This window comes from Physeter macrocephalus, chromosome 16, assembly GCF_002837175.3.
Source record: "Physeter macrocephalus isolate SW-GA chromosome 16, ASM283717v5, whole genome shotgun sequence".
NCBI lineage: Eukaryota > Metazoa > Chordata > Mammalia > Artiodactyla > Physeteridae > Physeter > Physeter macrocephalus.
The window spans coordinates 97,590,171-97,610,015 of NC_041229.1; the positions used below are offsets into that span (position 1 = coordinate 97,590,171).

General features: G+C 41.9%; 1 protein-coding gene and 1 non-coding gene across 15 annotated transcripts in view; one reads left to right on the top strand and one right to left on the bottom strand.

The window, feature by feature from the left end:
- CELF1 (CUGBP Elav-like family member 1) overlaps nt 1–19,845 on the top strand; it is a 33,666-nt gene that overhangs the window by 8,376 nt on the left and 5,445 nt on the right. For 4 of the 14 annotated variants that reach the window (XM_055078786.1, XM_024133091.3, XM_055078778.1 and 1 more), the window contains 10 exons: nt 5,553–5,740; nt 7,459–7,541; nt 7,912–7,960; nt 10,672–10,806; nt 11,345–11,424; nt 11,749–11,910; nt 14,353–14,428; nt 15,884–16,012; nt 16,740–16,853; nt 17,595–17,780. In XM_055078786.1, the coding sequence (XP_054934761.1) occupies nt 5,563–5,740; nt 7,459–7,541; nt 7,912–7,960; nt 10,672–10,806; nt 11,345–11,424; nt 11,749–11,910; nt 14,353–14,428; nt 15,884–16,012; nt 16,740–16,853; nt 17,595–17,780 (1,192 nt within the window). In that variant the 5' untranslated portion in view covers nt 5,553–5,562. The remainder of the gene's footprint in view (nt 1–5,552; nt 5,741–7,458; nt 7,542–7,911; nt 7,961–10,671; nt 10,807–11,344; nt 11,425–11,748; nt 11,911–14,352; nt 14,429–15,883; nt 16,013–16,739; nt 16,854–17,594; nt 17,781–19,845) is intronic. The other 10 variants (XM_024133086.3, XM_055078781.1, XM_055078782.1 and 7 more) reach the window with 9 other exon arrangements.
- LOC112067466 (U6 spliceosomal RNA) lies at nt 18,494–18,600 on the bottom strand. The gene has a single exon (XR_002893286.1). It is a non-coding gene; the product is annotated as a U6 spliceosomal RNA (small nuclear RNA).

Here is a 19,845-nt window from a genome sequence, read left to right on the forward strand (position 1 = left end):
TTCCTCCGTCACCCCTTAGACTTTCATACCTCCATGGTACATAGCACTTTTTCCAGCTGCTTACTCCATTCAGCTTAAAGCCCTGTGCACACACACCCCCTGCCCCAATTAAGTTAAACCATATTAGCCACATTTTTCACAGAACTTTTATAAATCTCTTAAAGCATTTGTAGCATATTGTAGTTGTGTCCTTCCACCTGTTCAGTGCCATTGTCTACAGGGCCGGTATTGCTCAGTCCGCTTTTATAGCCCCTGTAGTGTGTAGTATCTGATACACAGCAGGAGCTTGGGGAGTACAGTTGAATGATAAACCCTGTGAGGTTTTTTTCTTAATAATTAGAGATGATTACTGAGATAAGGTCTTCAGACGTTATCTCTCTTCCTCAGGGAAGAAGGCTGAAAACCTTCACAAGCAGATTGTTACTGTTCTGTTGTTGAATGGTGACTTAAAAATCTTTATTGATAGCTTTTTCTAGTACCTAACACCTCAATAACAGGAAGATCTCCCTTTATTCAAATTAAAATTCCTTCCTTCCTTCCAACATAGATGCATCTAGTCTTGTTCCCCTAGAGAACATCTGGTAAGTAACTTAGGCCAGTGTTTCTGGGTCCTTTTCATTCTGCTGTTCTTCTGTGCCAGTTTTTCCACAGCACATTGTGAGCCGGGGGACCTGGTAGGGGTGGGTGGTGGCTGGAGATTGGGATGCATCAAATATTTATGCCTGATGGGGAGGTGGAGGGGTTGGTAGGTATTTGAAATTTTTCTGTTTGTATAATGAGCAAATGGAGGTCAACAAGTAATGAGAAGGGGAGAGTGAAAAAACTGAGTTATTAAAGGTTTTGGAAATGATTTTTAACCAGATGTGAAGTTAGTATTTGCCAACCAGTCTGACTGCAAGGAACAGATACCACTCAAGCTAGCATATATGAAAGGGTTTTCTTGTAAGGGCACAAGTGGACTGGACTATAATATAATCAGGAACTCTACAGCTGAAAGACCCGGGAACTCCATCTTTTTGACCCAGGGCACGCGTTCTGCTCTGTCTGCATGTGCTGCTGCTTCTATTCTTCATCTACCAGATAATTTTGGTTGCAGCACGGCTTGGCTTTGCCATTGCCCTTCCAGGCTGTCTTGACATCCCCCCAGAGCTTTTTCATCCCACAAAAGAAACCCGGTACCCATGAGTAATCATTCCCTCCCTTTCTCCCTACCCCTAATCCCCATTCCTAGGCAACCACTAACCTACTTTCTGTGTCTATAGATTTGCCTATTCATTTCACATATATAGAATCACACAGTATGTAGCCTTTTGTGATTGGCTTCTTTCACTTAGCATAATGTTTTCAAGCTTCATCTATATTGTAGCATGACTCCTATTATCTCTTGCCACTGCCCTTTCATCTTGTCAGCTTAACTCGTACTGTCCCGAGTTGCAGCTTTTCCTCTTCCAACTTCACCACTGACTGCCTGTTTCTGTTAACCCGTTCTAGATTCTGTAGAGCAGTCCTGTGCAATAGAACTTTCTGTGATGTTAAAAATGTTCTTCTGGGAATTCCCTGCTGGTCCAGTGGTTAGGACTCTTGAGCTTTCACTGCCGAGGGCCCGGGTTCAGTCCCTGGTCGGGGAACCAAGATCCCCACAAGCCATGCGGCTAGAAAAAAAACAAAAAACAAAACTTGTGTGTCTGCTGTCCTATGCAGTAGACACTGGTCATATGTGGCTAGTGCAATTGAGAAACTGGATTTTTAAAATTAAATTTAAATAGTCACCTGTGGCTAGTGGCTATTGTCTTGCTCAGTGCAGCTATAGAGGATCTTGATTAGCCAGGCCTATCTTTCTGTTTTAAGCATAGGCCACAGTCTTAGGTTTCCAGCCAGCCAGTGAATCAGCTTATTGGGTTAAGATCCACCTCCTGGTCTAGTCATCTGGGGCCAAGGAATGGGAAAGAAGTGGGATAGAACATTAACTCTGCCCTCTGAGCTGGACCTGGTGCTGGGAAGTTTTGATAGGAGAAAGAGGAGAGAGGGTTTAAGAGTTTTGAATGGAAGTGTGCTTTGAAAATGAAGCTCTTTGTTTTCCCTCCCCTGTCTCTTCCAGATTGGTTGTTTCATTTTCCTATGGCATGTTCCATCGAGAATCAGGTAGACAAGGCAGCCTCTGGTCCTGATCTCTCATAGTTTCTCATTCTTAATGATTCGCCTGTTGCTGGGTCAGAAACAAAAAGAAGTGGGTGGGTTGGTGTCATGCCTCTCCCCTAAAATACTTGCTGCCTTCTCATCTCTCTTCTTCCTTCACTGCTGCAGGCCATGCTTTTCCTCTCTTCCATCCTACTCCCAGGTTAATACTTCACTGAAGCACTGGCAGTACTTCCACAGAAGATAAGAATTTCCACAGACTTGTCCCTTAGGAATGACAGGGGCAGTGTAGATACTTCTCCAGGGGCTGCTGAATTGATTGATTCTTGAGGGAACATAATAAATATATATAGTTTATGGTCACTGACTCTGAGGAGCTCTCCATCAGTGGGGAGGAAAGGCACAGATTCGAGAATGTATTCAGCGATATGTGGACTGAGTGCCATAGCCAGATGTTGTGGGATCCTTGGCATATCACACTGGGAGTCTTGTCCCCAGGTGACTCTTTTATGCAGTGGTTACTTTTAAGGAGAGCATGCATACTGGAAGTATGTGTGGAAGGTTCAGAATGGACGAGCATTGTTGCTCATCTCTTCAGACACAATAACAGTTTATGAGAAAGTTTGTGACTGTTTATTACATATACATAGGTACACATGTGGTTGCTTTTCTCTTTTTTGTCTCTAGCTGATATTGGCACTAACTGTGTCTTCATTGCTCCAAAGAAATACCCCATGTTTTCCTTATTCACTGATATATACCACATCTAACACAGTGCTTGGCCTGTATAAATAAGAGCTCAGTATTAATTGGAGGAAGAAATAAGTCAGTGCATAACTCCAGTTGCATGATGTCCACTGCATCTTGAGCCTGGCCTGATCATTTGCTGTGCTCTAGAAGTGCTTCTTAAACTGGTGAAGGACCATGTCCTGTCCCTCCCGCCACCCAACTTGTTAAATACAATACGATAATTTCATAGAAAAAATAATGAGGTGTAAGCTTGCATTTTGCGTATCTTTTTAATATTCGATTGAACATACGTAAAATTATGCAGTGTGATTGCTGTAAAAGTTTCTAATGGTTAAGTTTGAAGATTGCCCCTGGTCCTTGGAGGATTCTTCTGGCTCTTGAATTGGTATACACGGCGGGAAAGGGTGATTCATGGAGTAGGTGGACATGAAGAAATGGAGAGGGATTTGGAGAGTAAAGAGAGAAAGGAAAGGCACTAGTCTGGAATGCTGAGTCTCCACTGAACTTTTGGGTAAATCACAATTCACATATATTTGACTGTGTTTATGCTTTTGCACTAAACAGTGATATATTTAGTTTAGAAACAGCACACAAATACAGAAGGAAGGGACAAATTGAGCGCAGTTGCCTCCAATGTAATACAAACTAATAAAACTCCTGCCTCTTTTCAGACATAACTGTCTGCTTCCTTTATAGTCAAAACATTCTAAGCACCATTTATTTGGGTTCTATGTTAACCCTCCCTAGAATAGAAATGTGATTAAACTTAGCGACATTTTAATAAAATACTAAAACTGGTAATTAAAGTTGTTGGGAATGAGTTGTAGGGAGTGACACCCATCTTCTCACTAGTCATAGGACTTTTTAAAAAAAATTCATGGTAGAATGATTTCTGTTAGAATGTTGGGATTAAGCTTCTAGAAGCAGCTATATTTGTGCAACAACTTACCATACATAGTTTTAAATTAATAAAGGAAAACCAATAAAACAATGTATTCCAAAATAACTTAAAAAGGAAAAAAGAGTAGGTTCATCTTGTGACAGTCAAACAATCATAGGAGATAATATCTGCTCTTTAATTTGTGAGCCCTCTTTGTGCACAGCATTCATTTTTACCAAGGTTAGTTGCTTAATTGGAATTGTTGAGAACAAGTTCTTCCCATCCTACATCTGAGTAATTACTTTGAATCAGGCACCATACCAGGTGTGGCTATAAGAATGAATAGGAAATAAAACAGTTTCTGCCTTCAAGGAGCTCTCAGTCTTGTTGGGAGAGGTAGACAGAGCCAGATTATGCTAAAATGTGTTAAATACTACAGTGAAGGTGGAAATTTAGTACTATTTGAGTCCTGATGAAATTGACTAGTTAACCTGAAAGAGTATGAGGAACCTTCACAGACGTAGCAGCAAGGGTTGATCTGTATGACATTTGTCTTAAAGCTTTTGATGTTTAGTTAGCGCTAGATTCAGCACAGGTGACATGAGAATAGCCCTGTATTCAGTTACAAGAGATTTAGGAATTTAACAGAGGTTGAACTACTGGATTCAGTATTCTCAAGGATCTTCAAATACTATTCAAAGGATAGCAGTGGTGAAAAAACTATTGTTTTTCCTTTAAAGAAAAGTGGCATTTTATTTGGGATTGAATATTAGAACATGGCACGTTGGAACATGATGATATGACGTCTGGATTTAGCAAACACTAACAAAAGTTAAACATGCTAACTATTTGGAATTTAAGTTGTTACTGGTTTGGATACATGCTAAGAATAAGATCATGAAAGGTGGTAGGAGAAGGACTTTGATTCATTCTGAGTGGAAACATTTACAGTGCAGGAGTTCCCCATGGTTCTTGGCAGTGGCAGGGGTAGGAATGAAGGTATTTAATTAAGTAGGAGTGTTACAGGTTTGATATTATGGGATTGGAGGAATTTGTGGACATTATAATGGTTACAGTTGGTAAGGGAATTAACTGGTAAAGTCTTGGAGAAATAGCAGTAAATTGGTTAACTTAGACACAAAAAACCCTAGAATGATGACATCATTGTTTTTGTTTATATAACAGTCATTTGTGAAAGTTTAAGAGGCAAAGCTTTGTTTTGATTTGGGGGCTCACTCAAGAGCATCAGGGTTATGCATGAGACAGCAACATCCAAAGGCTAACATTCTAGTCAGTTCTTAGCTTAGGCCTTGGAAATCATGTGCTTCTGCTCTAACATCTACTGAAAGAAAACTTTTCACCCATCATCGTGTAGATTGAGAATCCTGAATCTTATCCATAAGCAATAGTCCTTCGTGATTTTATGGACATTTTTAAAAGTTTTATTAGCTGTGCTTAAAAATGATTAAAACTTGCTTTAGGAACTTTACCTCTTACGTTCTTCTGAGACTTCTCTAGCTAGGCAAGGAATGACTGACACTCAATTCCTTAGTTTAAAGCCCAGGGTGTCCTAATCAGAATGGTGACTTTAGTTTGGGAATCTAATGGAAGGGGTGGCGTAGTGAGGGAGGACCAGGGAACTCTGGTAAATTGAATGGTAGTAGTGAAAGGAGGTAGAATTTTTTTCCCGTACTTTATCAGGAAGTAGTTGAGACCTTTAAAGAAAAGAAGATTCTCTAGGAAGCAACATGAATACATAATAGAAGTTTTATTTTATTTTACGCAGCTCAAAGAAAATGAACGGCACCCTGGACCACCCAGACCAACCGGATCTTGATGCTATCAAGATGTTTGTGGGCCAGGTTCCAAGGACCTGGTCAGAGAAGGACTTGAGGGAACTGTTTGAACAGTATGGTGCTGTCTACGAAATCAACGTCCTAAGGGATAGGAGCCAAAACCCTCCTCAGAGCAAAGGTAAAGGGCTTCGACTTTTTTTTTTTTTTTTTTTTTTTTTTCGGTTTGCGGGCCTCTCACTGTTGTGGCCTCTCCCGTTGCGGAGCACAGGCTCCGGACGCGCAGGCTCAGCAGCCATGGCTCACAGGCCTAGCCGCTCCGTGGCATGTGGGATCTTCCCGAACCGGGGCACGAACCCGTGTCCCCTGCATCGGCAGGCGGACTCTCAACCACTGCGCCACCAGGGAAGCCTGGGCTTTGACTTTTATATGTATTTTCAGTCATGTGCATGCTCTCTCTCATTGCCAGAATGCTCTTGTGGTCATATAGGGGGGAAAAAAATCTGTCATTTTGTTGTAGCTATATCTCCGAGTCCAAACACGTTTAATGGCTTAAAAGTAAAAACTTAAGCTGACGTCATGAGGATAATTTGTAAATTGGATCTTGGGCAGTCCTTTTTGAGATCTGTAAATTCAAGAGACAGACTCATGTGAGTGTCTCATTTGATCTTGGGAGTGGAATGACAAAAATAAAGTTGAAGTAAACCAACCACATAGGTTTTCTTTAGTATTTTGGCTAGAGTAAGTGGAAAGAGAAAGACTGACCAGGTACCCGTGGGTTTCTGTTAGTGTTACAGAGGCCTTCTGGGATGGCTTAGCAACTAGGAGCAACTTGTTTGTAGGTGACCTGTTATAGCCTACAAAATGAACAGGAGAAGAAAGGCAAGCTGCTTCCAGAAATACCCAGCAGAGTGGAAGTTTTATAGGCCTGATAGTAGATAAGGTGTTAGCTTTGCCCCATACCACATAGACATACACTTGTTTTCCCAAATGACCCATTTCAGAGTAATTTTCTGTGAAAGCTGTTCTACAGTGCAGATGTACGCAAGCATGATTTTATGTTTGAAACCAGCTTAATAGCAGAGGACCTAGAAGCTGAAGAATTATTTTCTCTTTGTGGCATAGTTAACCAAAAATATAAAGTATTATAGTTTCTGAAAATGACTGTCAATATAATATGCAGTAATTTAAAATCTTAATTGCAGGGTGATTTTGAAAGAAATCTATACCATATCTTATGGGACTATGGACAAGACATGCTTCCCCCCTCCGATCCCCAGTAAAGATACAGAGCACAAAATCTCCAATATCTCCTCAGTCAAGTGCCCTGTGCTGTTAGACATGTGATTATATTTGATGAAAACCAAGAGTCCAAAAAAAGATATTGAGGTCCTTGCTCTTAAGTCATTTTATAATTTAAAAAATGATAATTATGTTTGAGGCATGTGGTAGAAATTGGCTACAGTGTAAGGCTTGTTCTGAGAAAGAAAGATGTGTAGACTACAGGCTGCAAGAGTGCAAGGCCTCTGTCTGTCTGGTTTGTAGCTGAGTCTTCTTGCCCAGCACACTACCTGGTGCTGCAAGTAGGGCAGGTTGAATGGCATGGTGCCGTGACCTTTGTAAGGAAAGTCATCTTTCCCAAAGAAGTTATAAGAGCAGTTAAAGAAGAATTTTAATAAAACCAGGAGACTATAGTAATGAAGAAAATGATAGAAAATCTTTTTTTTCCCCCCTGCTAGGTTTTCTCCATCTCCCTCCCTCCACCACCCACCCCCCCAATTTTAATAAACCCAGCCCTCTCTTTTAATTTTCAATATATACCTGGAGGGGAGGGAGTGCTCTAGGAATTATCTGCTTTCAAAGGACTGGTTTGATTTCCTGAAGTGTTGTTTATTGCAGGGTGCTGTTTTGTTACATTTTACACCCGAAAAGCTGCATTAGAAGCTCAGAATGCTCTTCACAACATGAAGGTCCTCCCAGGGGTAAGAAAGCTCCTACTAGTAAGTGGGAACTGTGGTGGTTTTGACATATGGAACATACTTATACATTTCAGGCACACACTGAAAACCATTTGGGGAAAAGGGTGACTGCCACAGGAATTGATGTAAAGGGGGACATAAAGGGAATGTTTCAAAGAAGATAGACTGAAAGTAATTCTCTTTCAACCAAGAGAATTTTGACTTGTTGACTCACATTCTATTTTGATATTTTGTGGAGGGGAGATAATGAGGCAGGCGAGAGTTCAGAGACAACTCTTAAGGTCAGTTTTGGTATTTCCTTTAGAGTCTTCATTTATGTTTCTGAATTCCTTTGATGTGTTCAATAGTAATATTCATGTGTTTTCCTTTTTAGATGCATCATCCTATACAGATGAAACCTGCCGACAGTGAGAAGAACAATGGTAAGCAAGTATATAAAGCCCTCCCCTTATAAGGTTTCTTCTTGTGTATTTGCTGTTCTCATGGCATTTGGATTTTATTGTGCTCTAATTAATCTTTTGAGATATAATTGACATGGTAGTTTCAGTTGTACAAAATAATGGTTCAATATTTGTATATATTGCAAAACGACACTACAATAAGTCTAGTTAACATCTGTCACCATAAATAGTTACAAAAAATTTTTTTCTTGTGATGAGAACTTTTAAGATCTACTTTCTTAGCAACTTTTTTTTTTTTTTTTTTTTTTTTTGCGGTACGCGGGCCTCTCACTGTTGTGGCCTCTCCCATTGCGGAGCACAGGTTCCGGACGCGCAGGCTCAGCAGCCATGGCTCACGGGCCCAGCCGCTCCGCGACATGTGTGATCTTCCCAGACCAGGGCACGAACCCCGTGTCCCCTGCATCAGCAGGTGGACTCTCAACCACTGCGCCACCAGGGAAGCCCTCTTAGCAACTTTAAACATGCGGTGCAGGGCTTCCCTGGTGGTGCAGTGCTTAAGAATCCGCCTGCTAATGCAGGGGACATGGGTTCAAGCCCTGGTCTGGGAAGATCCCACATGCCACAGGGCATTTAAGCCCATGTGCCACAACTACTGAGCCTGTGCTCTAGAGCCCTCGAGCCACAACTACTAAAGCCTATGCATCTGGAGCCCGTGCTCCTCAACAAGAGAAGCCACCGCAATGAGAAGCCCACACACCGCAATGAAGAGTAGCCCCCGCTCGCCACAACTAGAGAAAGCCCACGTGCAGCAACGAAGACCCAACACAGCCAAAAATAAATGAATAAATAAATAAGTTTATTTTTAAAAAAAGAACATGCAATACAGTATTAACTGTAGTCACCATACTGTACCTTATGTCCCCATGACTTAACTTATTTTAAAACTGGAAGTTTGTGCCTTTTGACCCCCTTTACCCTTTTTGCCTACCTTCTTTCCCTTGCCTCTGACAAGCACCAGTCTTTTCTCTCTATCTCGGAGTTCAGTTGTTTGTCTCTTTGTTTGTTTGTTTAAAAGAGTCCATATTTAAGTGAGAGCAATACAGTATTTATCTTTCTCTGTCTGACTTAATTCACTTAGCATAATGCCTTCAAGGTCCATCCATGTTGTCACATATGGCCAGATTTCATTCTTTTTTTATGGCTGAATAATATGCATGTGTGTGTAAAATACCACATTTTCTTTATCCATTCATCTATTGATGGATACTTAGGTTGCTTCTATATCTTTGCTGTTGTAAATAATACTGCAGTAAACATGGGGGTGCATAGGTCTTTCCAAGTAAATGTTTTCGTGTTCATCAGATAAATATCCAGGAGTGGACTTGCTGGGTCATATGGTAGTACTAATTTTAACGTTTTGAAGAACTTCTATACTGTTTTGCACAGTGGCTGCACCATATAGTCCCGCCAGCAGTGCCCAAGGCTTCCCTCTTCTCCACATCCTCACCAACACGTGTTCTTGTCTTTTTGATAATAACCATTCTAACAAGTGAGATGATAGCTCATGGTTTTGATTTGCATTTCCCTACAATGCAAATGATTAGTGCATTGATTAGTGATATTGAGCATCTTTTATGTCCCTGTTGGTCGTCTGTATGTCTTCTTTGGAAAAATGTCTTTTTAGATCCACTGCCCATTTTTTAATCAAGTTGTTTTTCTTTCACTGTTGAGTTCTGCAAGTTTTTTATACATTTTAGATATTAACTCCTTATCAGACACATGATTTGCAAATACTTTCTCCTATTCAGTAGGTTGCCTTTTTTGTTGTTGATGGTTTTTTGTTTGTCTTTTTGCTGTGCAGAAGCTTTTTAGTTTGATATAGCCCCACTTGTTTATTTTTTGCTTTTGTTGCCTTTGCTTTTGGTGTCAAATCCAAAGAAATCATCGCCAAGACCCATGCGAAGGAGCTTACCAAGCCTTATGGTTTCAGGTCTTACATTCAGTTAATCCATTACTTACTCAGAATTAATGCATTTTGAGTTAATTTTTGTGTATGGTACAAGGTAGTGAATCAGTGCTGTAAATAATCTGTCATCTAAATTGTCTGTCCTTTTCTTTAAAATAAGTATGGCAAATAAGTCAGATAAAGTTGACAGGGAAATATTACAAGAACATTTTAGAGTGAACTGGAATGCCTTTGATCGACATAATTTCTTATGAACTGGAGTGAAATGGGGAACTGAACAAATTAGGAAGGAAAACTTAGTCCTCAAGAGAAAAACCAGAAAATGAAAGTGGACAGTTACATTCACTGAGATGTGTGTTCTGTTTCTCTTGTCATATCAGTTAAGTATGAAACCTCATCCTTCTTTGGTACAATAGTATTGCTAATGAGAGCAAACTTTGCTAAGTGCTAGGCAAGATGCTGAGTACTTGGCATTTACTACCTACAGCTACCTTTGAGGTAAACTCAGTTATCTCTATTAATCACATGAGGAAACAGGTACAGAATGGTTAAGTAACTTTCACAAGATCATGAAGCTACTATATTTCGTCTAAATGGTTCCAATTATAGTTTTAAGATACCATTGATTGTAAGAGTAGGTGCTAAATTATGGGGGAAAAAATGTGTATCTTAAAATCGGTGAAATCTGGTATAAAGGCCCAGAGCTCTGTGCTGCACTACCTCTTATGGTAGTAATGTTCAAGCCTTTTGTTTTTTACTGTCTTAGCAGTGGAAGACAGGAAGCTGTTTATTGGTATGATTTCCAAGAAGTGCACTGAAAATGACATCCGAGTCATGTTCTCTTCATTCGGACAGATTGAAGAATGCCGGATATTGAGGGGACCTGATGGCCTGAGCCGAGGTGGGTACATTTTTAGCCTTTAAAAGTACTCATTTTAAATTTGGAGTCTCTTTTTAATTGGATCAGTGGAAACCAGTGATCTCTAGCCAACATGGCACTGTCATGATGGAGAGGGTTGGGTTTGGTGTTGTATATTTAGGTCCCGTCACAACTCCTCTATCAGTTGATCCCAATTCCCTCAAGGAGTCTACTTTCTGCACTTAAGTGTCATGTATTAAAATTCTCTGTTTCAGTCCTTGGAGAGGTTCTCCATGCCAAAACGGAAACACTTCTTTCACGAGAGAAGCTAGAGAATATGATTCCTCCTTTATCCCTCAAGCACTTTTTCTCCTGTGTGCATCCCTGGTTTCTCATTAAAGCACGTATCACTCTGTCATAACATATCTTTATTCTCCACTGGATCATGAACCCCTGAAGGCAGGAACCATGTCTGTATTGCTAGCATGGTACTTGGGCACACAGTAGGTGCTCAGTAAGTGTCAGTCAGATAAATAACTAAACAGATGAATGGATGAGTTATTGATTCTTCTCTTACCAGGTTGTGCGTTTGTGACCTTCACAACAAGAGCCATGGCACAGACAGCTATCAAGGCAATGCACCAAGCACAGACCATGGAGGTAGGGGCAGATGAATGAAAGGGGGAAGTTCCTTGGACTGAGAGCGGTAGGACAATTGACAGTCGAAAGCCCAGTAGCATGTATAGCATTTGATTGCCCTAAAAGTTAAGAAGGCCAAACGTCTTTAAATTAAAAACTGGTGCTTTCTTTAAAATTAGCATATTGGAACTAAACTGAATTATATCTTGCCACTTGTGTCTATCAGGAAGAGAATCATTTGACAGTGAATGGAATTAGAATGCAGCCTATGCGTCGCTAGAAAGGAGGATTTTTCCCTTCACCCATAATGAGGATTTTGACCCTTTGATTTTGGTGTTTTCATAGGGCTGCTCTTCCCCCATGGTGGTAAAATTTGCTGATACACAGAAGGACAAAGAGCAGAAGAGAATGGCCCAGCAGCTCCAGCAGCAGATGCAGCAAATCAGCGCAGCATCTGTGTGGGGAAACCTTGCTGGTCTAAATACTCTTGGACCCCAGTATTTAGCAGTGAGTCTTTGTGGTTTGCTTTCTGCAGGCTGTGCAAGCTCCCAGCTGTTTCTTCTTCTGCTGTCCCTAGCTAACATACATAATGGCAGTCACAACTTTTAGCATATCAAAATTTTACATAAAAATTCAGGCAATGAAATGTTCTTTGTCACGTTAGTCTTGCGTGCACGCACACGCTCTCTCTCATCGCACATCTTTGGTTATATCTTGAGCTTCTGCTCAAATTACAGTGAAATCCTAATTTTCTAATAAAAAAATTTAGAAACATCTCATATGTCCCTACCCCCAAGAAAAACAATTCCTGAGGAAATCTTAGCTACCAAATATCTTTCTCCATATCTCTTTCTAGTAGATTGTAGAGGGCATCCTTAAAACCCTTATTGAGTCTTCCCTGTAGAGTACGATAGTAAATGTTTCTGCTGACTGAGAGATCAAGCAAGAGATTAACATGGACATTATTAAATGAGTAATTCAGGTGTATATTTGAGTTCACTAAATAGTAAATAGATTTCCTTTGATTTCTCTCTTGTTGAGTTTGAGTCATGGAATCCAAAAGAGGGGCAGGCTCCAATTGGTTAGATTTATTAGATCTGCAGTGTGTATTGCGGGGGATTATCACTGCTTTAACCCTTAAAAGAATTGCAGATAGCACAAGACACTTAAAACTCTCTCATCTTTGAATCAGAAAGAACAAGTCATCTGTGAAGTTATTACCAAGGAAGGAAAATAAATGGTGAAACTACTAGATTATTATGGATAGTTAGAAATATACACATAGAAGTAATTATAGTCATTCACTCATCCTTTAAAATATTATTTTATATGGAAACAGAAGAAAGGCAATGTTTTCTATCCCCCAGTACTAGGTTTTGGCTAATTTGATGCCCTCTGGTTTCCCTGTTTCTAAAATGTTAGAAGAAATCCCAGTTTACCCTCACTAGTAATTCTCTGAAGTCAAAAAGTGTAGATGGTTGTTATATTCCTGCAAATTAAATTGTTTCTCGGTGCTAGAACATTGCTTGTAAGTTGAGAAAATTCAGAGAGATTTTAGGTCTTCTGCCAAAATGATAATGCCTTGAAAATTATCTCCATGATGTGCATTTGCTTTTGGAGAGTTTTGGAGCCTTCTTTTAGGAGAGACTCCCCATTTTGTTGTCATTGCCACGTCTAGCAAGCACATGATGGTGTATGTTGAGAGCTGTGGTCTCTTCGTTTCAGTTAGACATGATCCCCGCCCTAAGAGCTCTTCTCATTTAGGGAGGAGGTGAAGTGCCAAGTACACTATGCACAGTCCCCCAGTTGGGACTGAACTCATTGCCCAAGGTATTTAAGAAGACAGAAATGAAGACATGTGAGCGCTAATGGACTGTGAAAGTGATAGTACATCATCATTAATTATGAGGTACTGGAATATGTGAACTTAGAACTAGAGCAAGTAATTCTTAAGCTTTGAGGTAGCAGACCCCTTTCAGAAGCTGGTAAAAATTCTGTGTATGTACATTTTTTCATTCTGCCTCTGGAGGTTTGTGGACTTGCTGAAACACATATGGAATAGAGAGATTCCTGATGACAGAGGAGCCAGGTCAGATGTTTATGGGAATGAATAACAGATTGAATAAAGAATCCAGAAACAAGAATACCCGCTGTTCATAAGGAACAGTGATTGGGTTTGAATGGAACAAAAGGTTTCAGCAGGTTCGTTAGATGAGGGTTGCAGTTTAAGGTACAGAGTAAGGTCATGGAGGTCATAAGCTCATGGACACGTCCTCTTGTTTTATTTGTTACGGAACAACCATTGAAAGAGAGTGTACGCTGAACGGATATGGACTGGTCCAGCAATCACTTGGTCATCTGCACCAGTGAGATGAATGGGGCTAGATGAATGTGTAGCATTCTAGTTATGACAAGATTGATCTAGTCACAGGTTCATTGTGGCCGGTAAAGGATGACTCCAAGAAATACTCTGAAATGGTCAGGTTTGGTATTTTCAATAGTGTGTGAAGCAGAAATTAGGTCTCCAGGTGGGAGCAAGTTACAAAATAAGATGTGTGGACGTAACAAAGGAGAATTTGGGAGAGGAACTAGAAATGGCAGTCACTAATGTGCATACACTCCTCTAAGTGGACTCCATGGCTGCTTGAGTTGAGTTTATTAGTTCTCTCCTCTACCTCTGTCCTCTGCTGTGCTGCATTCTGTGGCCAGGGACCCGAGCTTGGCTTTGTACTCAACAAACCAACTGTCTTCTGGGCTAGGGCTTTAGCTGTGTTGTGTTGTCCTGTGCTGTCATAAGCCTCATGTTCTCGTTGTGTTGGCTTGGGTTCTTGTCTTCAACTTTCTTCTCTGGGGGCCTCTGCACTCTCGCTTCGCTGTGCTGTAGAGTTACCCCAGATGCAGAACCAGCCCTCACTCTCACTCTTGTTCTGTTTTTGGTGTAATGTCTAGCTTTATTTGCAGCTCCTTCAGCAGACTGCCTCCTCCGGGAACCTCAACACCCTGAGCAGCCTCCACCCGATGGGAGGTGAGTGTTTCACTGCTGCGGAGGAGCAGCAGCAGCCAAGCCAGCAGACCCGGCTGACAGCAGTTTGGGGGTTTTCTGCCGTTTGGGCGGAAACAGTTTTTTTCCACTCAGTACATAAACCTGACCTAGGTGAACATCCTAGGATTCAACTACCTTGTCTGTAGAAGGTGGCTCTTTTAGCTGTTGATGTCATATTGCTCTGCAGTTGTCTGCTGCTCCCTACCCCCTTAAGTCTACTAAGGAGGAAGATGGAAAAGAGCTGTTAGCATCTGCAGACTATCTGCAGCTACTTGGATAAGGAGAAAATTGCAGGACTTCTTTATTTCCACAGTAAAGTGACTTTTTCAGTGACTCTCTGAGGAAAAGTCTAAGATGGCTTCTGTGTGCATGGCTTTCCGTGAAGCTGCTAGAACCCAGGCAGTTAGTGTCTATACATGTTATTTCTTAGGTGAATTACCTTTTTTGGTGTTAACATGCACAGAAAACTTAATTGGCAAATACCTGAGTTTATAACAAAAGGAGGCTCCACAGACAGACTTGAGGCAGGGGCTGTCAGGAAAGTTAAGGAGGCAGGGAGGGGACTGTTCCAGAGCTGCCTGCCTCTGCCCTGCTGCAGTGAGATAGGACTAGGCAGGTGCATCTGAGGAAGGGATGATCTTAGGAAAACTGCATTATGCCATTGGGAAAAGTTTGACAGTGGTTCATTTTTGTCCCAGGGACTTAAAGTTTGCTTTGTTTTTGATAAGTTGCTAGACTGTAAATCTGTGTTGTAGCCTTTTTATTCTCATTAATTCTCCACCCTCACCCATCTGCCTTTCCATTATCTACTAAAAAGTTTGCCACACATTTGTCAGTGCAGTTCAGATTTCTTGCTCTGCTTCTACCTGTGTTGCCTAGGTTCTACTTGGAAGTCTTTTCCTCAGTGTTTTTTCTCTCTTCTTTTTCTGATAATTAATCTACTATTCAGGTGGTGGTTTTTTCTTTGTTCTCTCTACTATTGCTGTTTTCACGTGTATCCCCCGTCATCTCCTCCATTGCCTTCTGGATCTCTACTACATTTTCTGTGTTTTCACCTCCATTGCAGAGAACAGATCCCCTGTAAAGTGTGAGTGAGGGGCTCAGATGCAGACTCGTTCTCTGCCGCAGGGTTTGGCATTGCTCTCTTAGATACCGGGCTCCATGGTAGAACACAGAATCCACCCCTCTTTTCTGGTTTCCTAATTGCCCATCCATTTGGGCTGGCATGCTATTGGATTAGACATCTCTTATCTGAGGAAATGTTCAGTTTCTGAATGAGTTGAGTGAGATCTGAATCTTTTTGGAGCTCCGTAGTATTGCCTGTATCTAGAACAGTTCCTCTTTGGGACCAGCCTTCTGCCAGTGTGCACGGTCATTGCTGGAGTGGATATGAGGCACCCTTATCTGCTGCCTGATCTCTTGCTTTGGATGTTGCAGGGTTAAATGCAATGCAGTTACAGAATTTGGCTGCACTAGCTGCTGCAGCTAGTGCAGCTCAGAACACACCAAGTGGTACCAATGCTCTCACTACATCCAGCAGTCCCCTCAGCGTACTCACCAGTTCAGGTAAGCATGTATAATAGGGGCCAGTGTGCCCTTGTGTGCCTTGGGCAGAATCCCAAGAGAGGAGTATGTCATTCTGGAGAGTAGTTAACACCCATTTCCAAAGGGGTCAGATCATGAACAGTAAATTTTCAAATGTCTTTTTTTTTTTTTTTTTTTTTAATTCATTATTTTTGGCTGTGTTGGGTCTTTGTTGCTGCACTCCGGCTTTCTCTAGTTGCAGTGAGCGGGGGCTGCTCTTCATTGCGGTGCACAGGCCGCTCATTAAGGTGGCTTCTCTTGTTGCGGAGCACGGGCTCTAGGTGCGCAGGCTTCAGTAGTTGTGGCACGCGGGCTCAGTAGTTGTGGCTCGCGGGCTCTAGAGCGCAGGCTCAGTAGTTGTGGCGCACGGGCTTAGTTGCTCCGCGGCATGTGGGATCTTCCCGGACCAGGGCTCAAACCCATGTCCTCTGAATTGGCAGGCGGATTCTTAACCGCTGCGCCACTAGGGAAGCCCTCAAATGTCATCTTCTGACTTAAGAGAAATCTCATAGTTTTTAGTTTGTTGTAATCATCACTTGCTTCTATGTCCTGCAGGGACAGTTATCAAAATCAGTAGCTGGGGGGAAAAATCAGTAACTGAAAAACTTCTTTATAAAGAGAATACTTGACTAACATAACTTGTGCTTTGGTTCCTGTTGACCTGAGAAGGTAAGTGTTGGTCTGAGTTTAACTCATGGATGTCTGACAGCAGGGTCCTCACCCAGCTCCAGCAGCAGCAGCTCTGTCAATCCCATCGCCTCCCTTGGAGCCCTACAGACACTAGCTGGAGCTACAGCAGGCCTCAACGTCAGCTCTTTGGCAGGTGAGGGCCAGTCCCTGGATGTCATCGAGCCATTCTTTGTGCAGATAGCACATTTTAAACAACTCTGGTAGGGGTGCCGTTAGAATGAATGATTGGGGTGGCCCAGTGAAGTTAGAAATGATCATGGGAGTTTGAGTCAGACCTGAGTTAAATCCCATCTCTGCCCCTTAACTACCTCTAACTTAAGACCACCTTTCTAAGGTCATTTTCTCATCTATGAGGTGGGAATAGAATACTTTGAGGGTTATTAAGTTAAGTGAGAACATAGGTAAAGTGCTGAGCACGTTACTTAGTATAGTGTCTGGAAACTAGTACATGCTCAATAAATGTTAGCAGCTATTTTGATGATAGGATTTGCCCACATCTTGTCATAGACTATATGTATCCCTTTTAGTCCCCAGTCCTGGGATTCTTATTTTACCACATTCCAGCCCTTTGTGAGAAAATGGCAGCAAAGCCAAAGAAAAAAATGGGGCAAGTCGTATAAGTGGTATCACTTCTCGCACAGGTTGGAAGAAGATAATGGGGAGAGCCGCACCTGGGTGTGGCATTTTTAAATGTCCCCATTAGCCACAAGGCCTGGTGAGTGTCCTAAAATCTGACCAGTCAGAGGAATATTCCTCCTCAGGGAGAAGCTAAGAAGGAGATGAAAGGGCATACTTTGGAGTTTGTCTTTGGCATCGCTTGAGTCTTTCCAATCTGTTAATCCTGCTCTTCTCCCCACCCTCACCCCCAACCAAGGGATGGCTGCTTTAAATGGTGGGCTGGGCAGCAGTGGCCTTTCTAATGGCACTGGGAGCACCATGGAGGCCCTCACGCAGGCCTACTCGGGGATCCAGCAATATGCTGCCGCAGCGCTCCCCACTCTGTACAACCAGAACTTGTTGACACAGCAGAGTATTGGTGCTGCTGGAAGCCAGAAGGAAGGTGAGTGCCAAGGGAAACTGGAGTCAGGGACAGGGGTGGGTGCTCCATCTGACCAGCACTGAAAAGCAGGGCAAAGCCCAGGAGAGCCATGTAGGTGGTCAGACCAACACTTCTCTTTTTTTTTTTTTTTTTTTAAAAACACTTGTCTTTGGCAGTGTCAAGGGTAGACTGAGAAACTGTGATCTGCTTTCTGGATGTGGCTTAGGTCAGAACCTCTGTATTCTCTCCTGAGATGGGGCTGCAGTTTTTAGATGAAGAAACATACTGGCTTTATTGTATCTGACACCATTTGGCAGTCTGTAGTCTGTTTTTTTGGTTTGTTTTTGTTTTTTACTGGGGTTTAGTTGCTTTACAATGTTGTGCTAGCTCCTGCTGCACAGCGAGGTGAACCAGCCATATGTAAACACTTATCCCCTCCCTTGTGGATTTCCCTCCCATCCAGGTCACCACAGAGCACCAAGTAGAGTTCCCCGTGCTGTACAGAAGGTCCTCACTAGTTACCTGTTTCATACCAAGCGGCGTACATATGTCAGTCCGAATCTCCCATTTCATGTCACACCCCTGCCCCCCCCCCGCCCACCGTGTCCTCACATTTGTTCTCTACATTTTGTCTCTATTTCTGCTTTGCAAATAGGTTCATCTATACCATTTTTCTAGATTCACATAATGTGTTGATATACGATATGTGTTTTTCTCTTTCCGGCTTACTTCACAAAAATATGGAACACTTCACGAATTTGCGTGCCATCCTTGCCCAGGGGCCATGGTAATCTTCTCTGTATCGTTCCAGTTTTAGTATATGTGTTGCCGAAGCGAGCACTGGCAACTCTGGTTTTGTTAGGAAGTCTTCTCTGTGGATTATAAATCTGTCAGAGGATATCTTCTGTCTAGGTGTCCCTTTTAGCTCTGTCATTTGACATTTTCCTCACTTTCTGATCCGTGCTTTTCCTAATGAGGACAAACTGAAGGGTGATGAGACAGGAAGAGTTATGGCCCAGGGGTTGATGGAGTGGGAAGTATGTGCTTTGACATGAATGGTATTAATTCAGGAGAGGCTTTTTAAGCAGAAAGAGGCCTGAAAGTGTTTTGTATGAATAGAAGGTGCTGCCAGCATCTCTGTGCTCATATATGACTGGGTTTTCTTAACCAGGAGCGGGCAAGATTTAAGCACTAATGTAGGAAAAAGACAAGTATCCTCTCTTGCTTTAGCAGCAAGGAGCTTTGGTGCAGTGCATCCTTACCGGCTCTGAATTGGACATATATGTGCCCTAGGATGTGGTAGTGGGGGAACTGATGGAACTCTGGAGATAGACAGTAAACAGAAGCATGAGGTGTTCCAAATGGTGCTCTGAAGAATGATGAGCAGGAAGGAGGAATAGAGAGTGCCAGAAAGATAGCATTTTATATAGAGAAGGAGGTCTCTCTAAGTTGACGTTTAAGTAAAGACCTTAAGGAAGGAAGGAAGGAAGCAAGCCATGCATATATCTAGAGGAAGAAGAGTAATGGGGCAGAGGAACAGCAAGTGCAGAGACCCTGAGGCAGCAGTGTTCTGTATGTGTTTGACAACAGCAGGGAGGCCAGGGTGGCTGGAGACTGGCTGGACTGCGATTGTAATAAAACTCTTTTTTTGAAGATGTGCTACATATATACAATGGGATATTACTCAGCCATAAAGAAAGAATGAAATAATGCCAGTTGTAGCAACATGGATGGTCCTAGAGATTATCATACTAGGTGAAGTAAGTGAGGCAGAGAAAGACAAGTATCATATGATATCACTTATACGTGGAATCTAAAAAAATGGTACAAATGAACTTATTTACAAAACAGAAAGAGTCATAGATGTAGAAAACAAACTTTATGGTTACCAGGGGAAAAGGGGGTGGGGAGGGATAATTTGGGAGATTGTGATTGACATATACATACTATATATAAAATTGATAACTAATAAGGACCTACTGTACAGCACAGGGAACTCTACTCAGTACTCTGTAATGACCTATATGGGAAAAGAATCTAAAAAAGAGTGGCTATATGTGTATGTGTGTGTGTGTGTGTGTGTGTG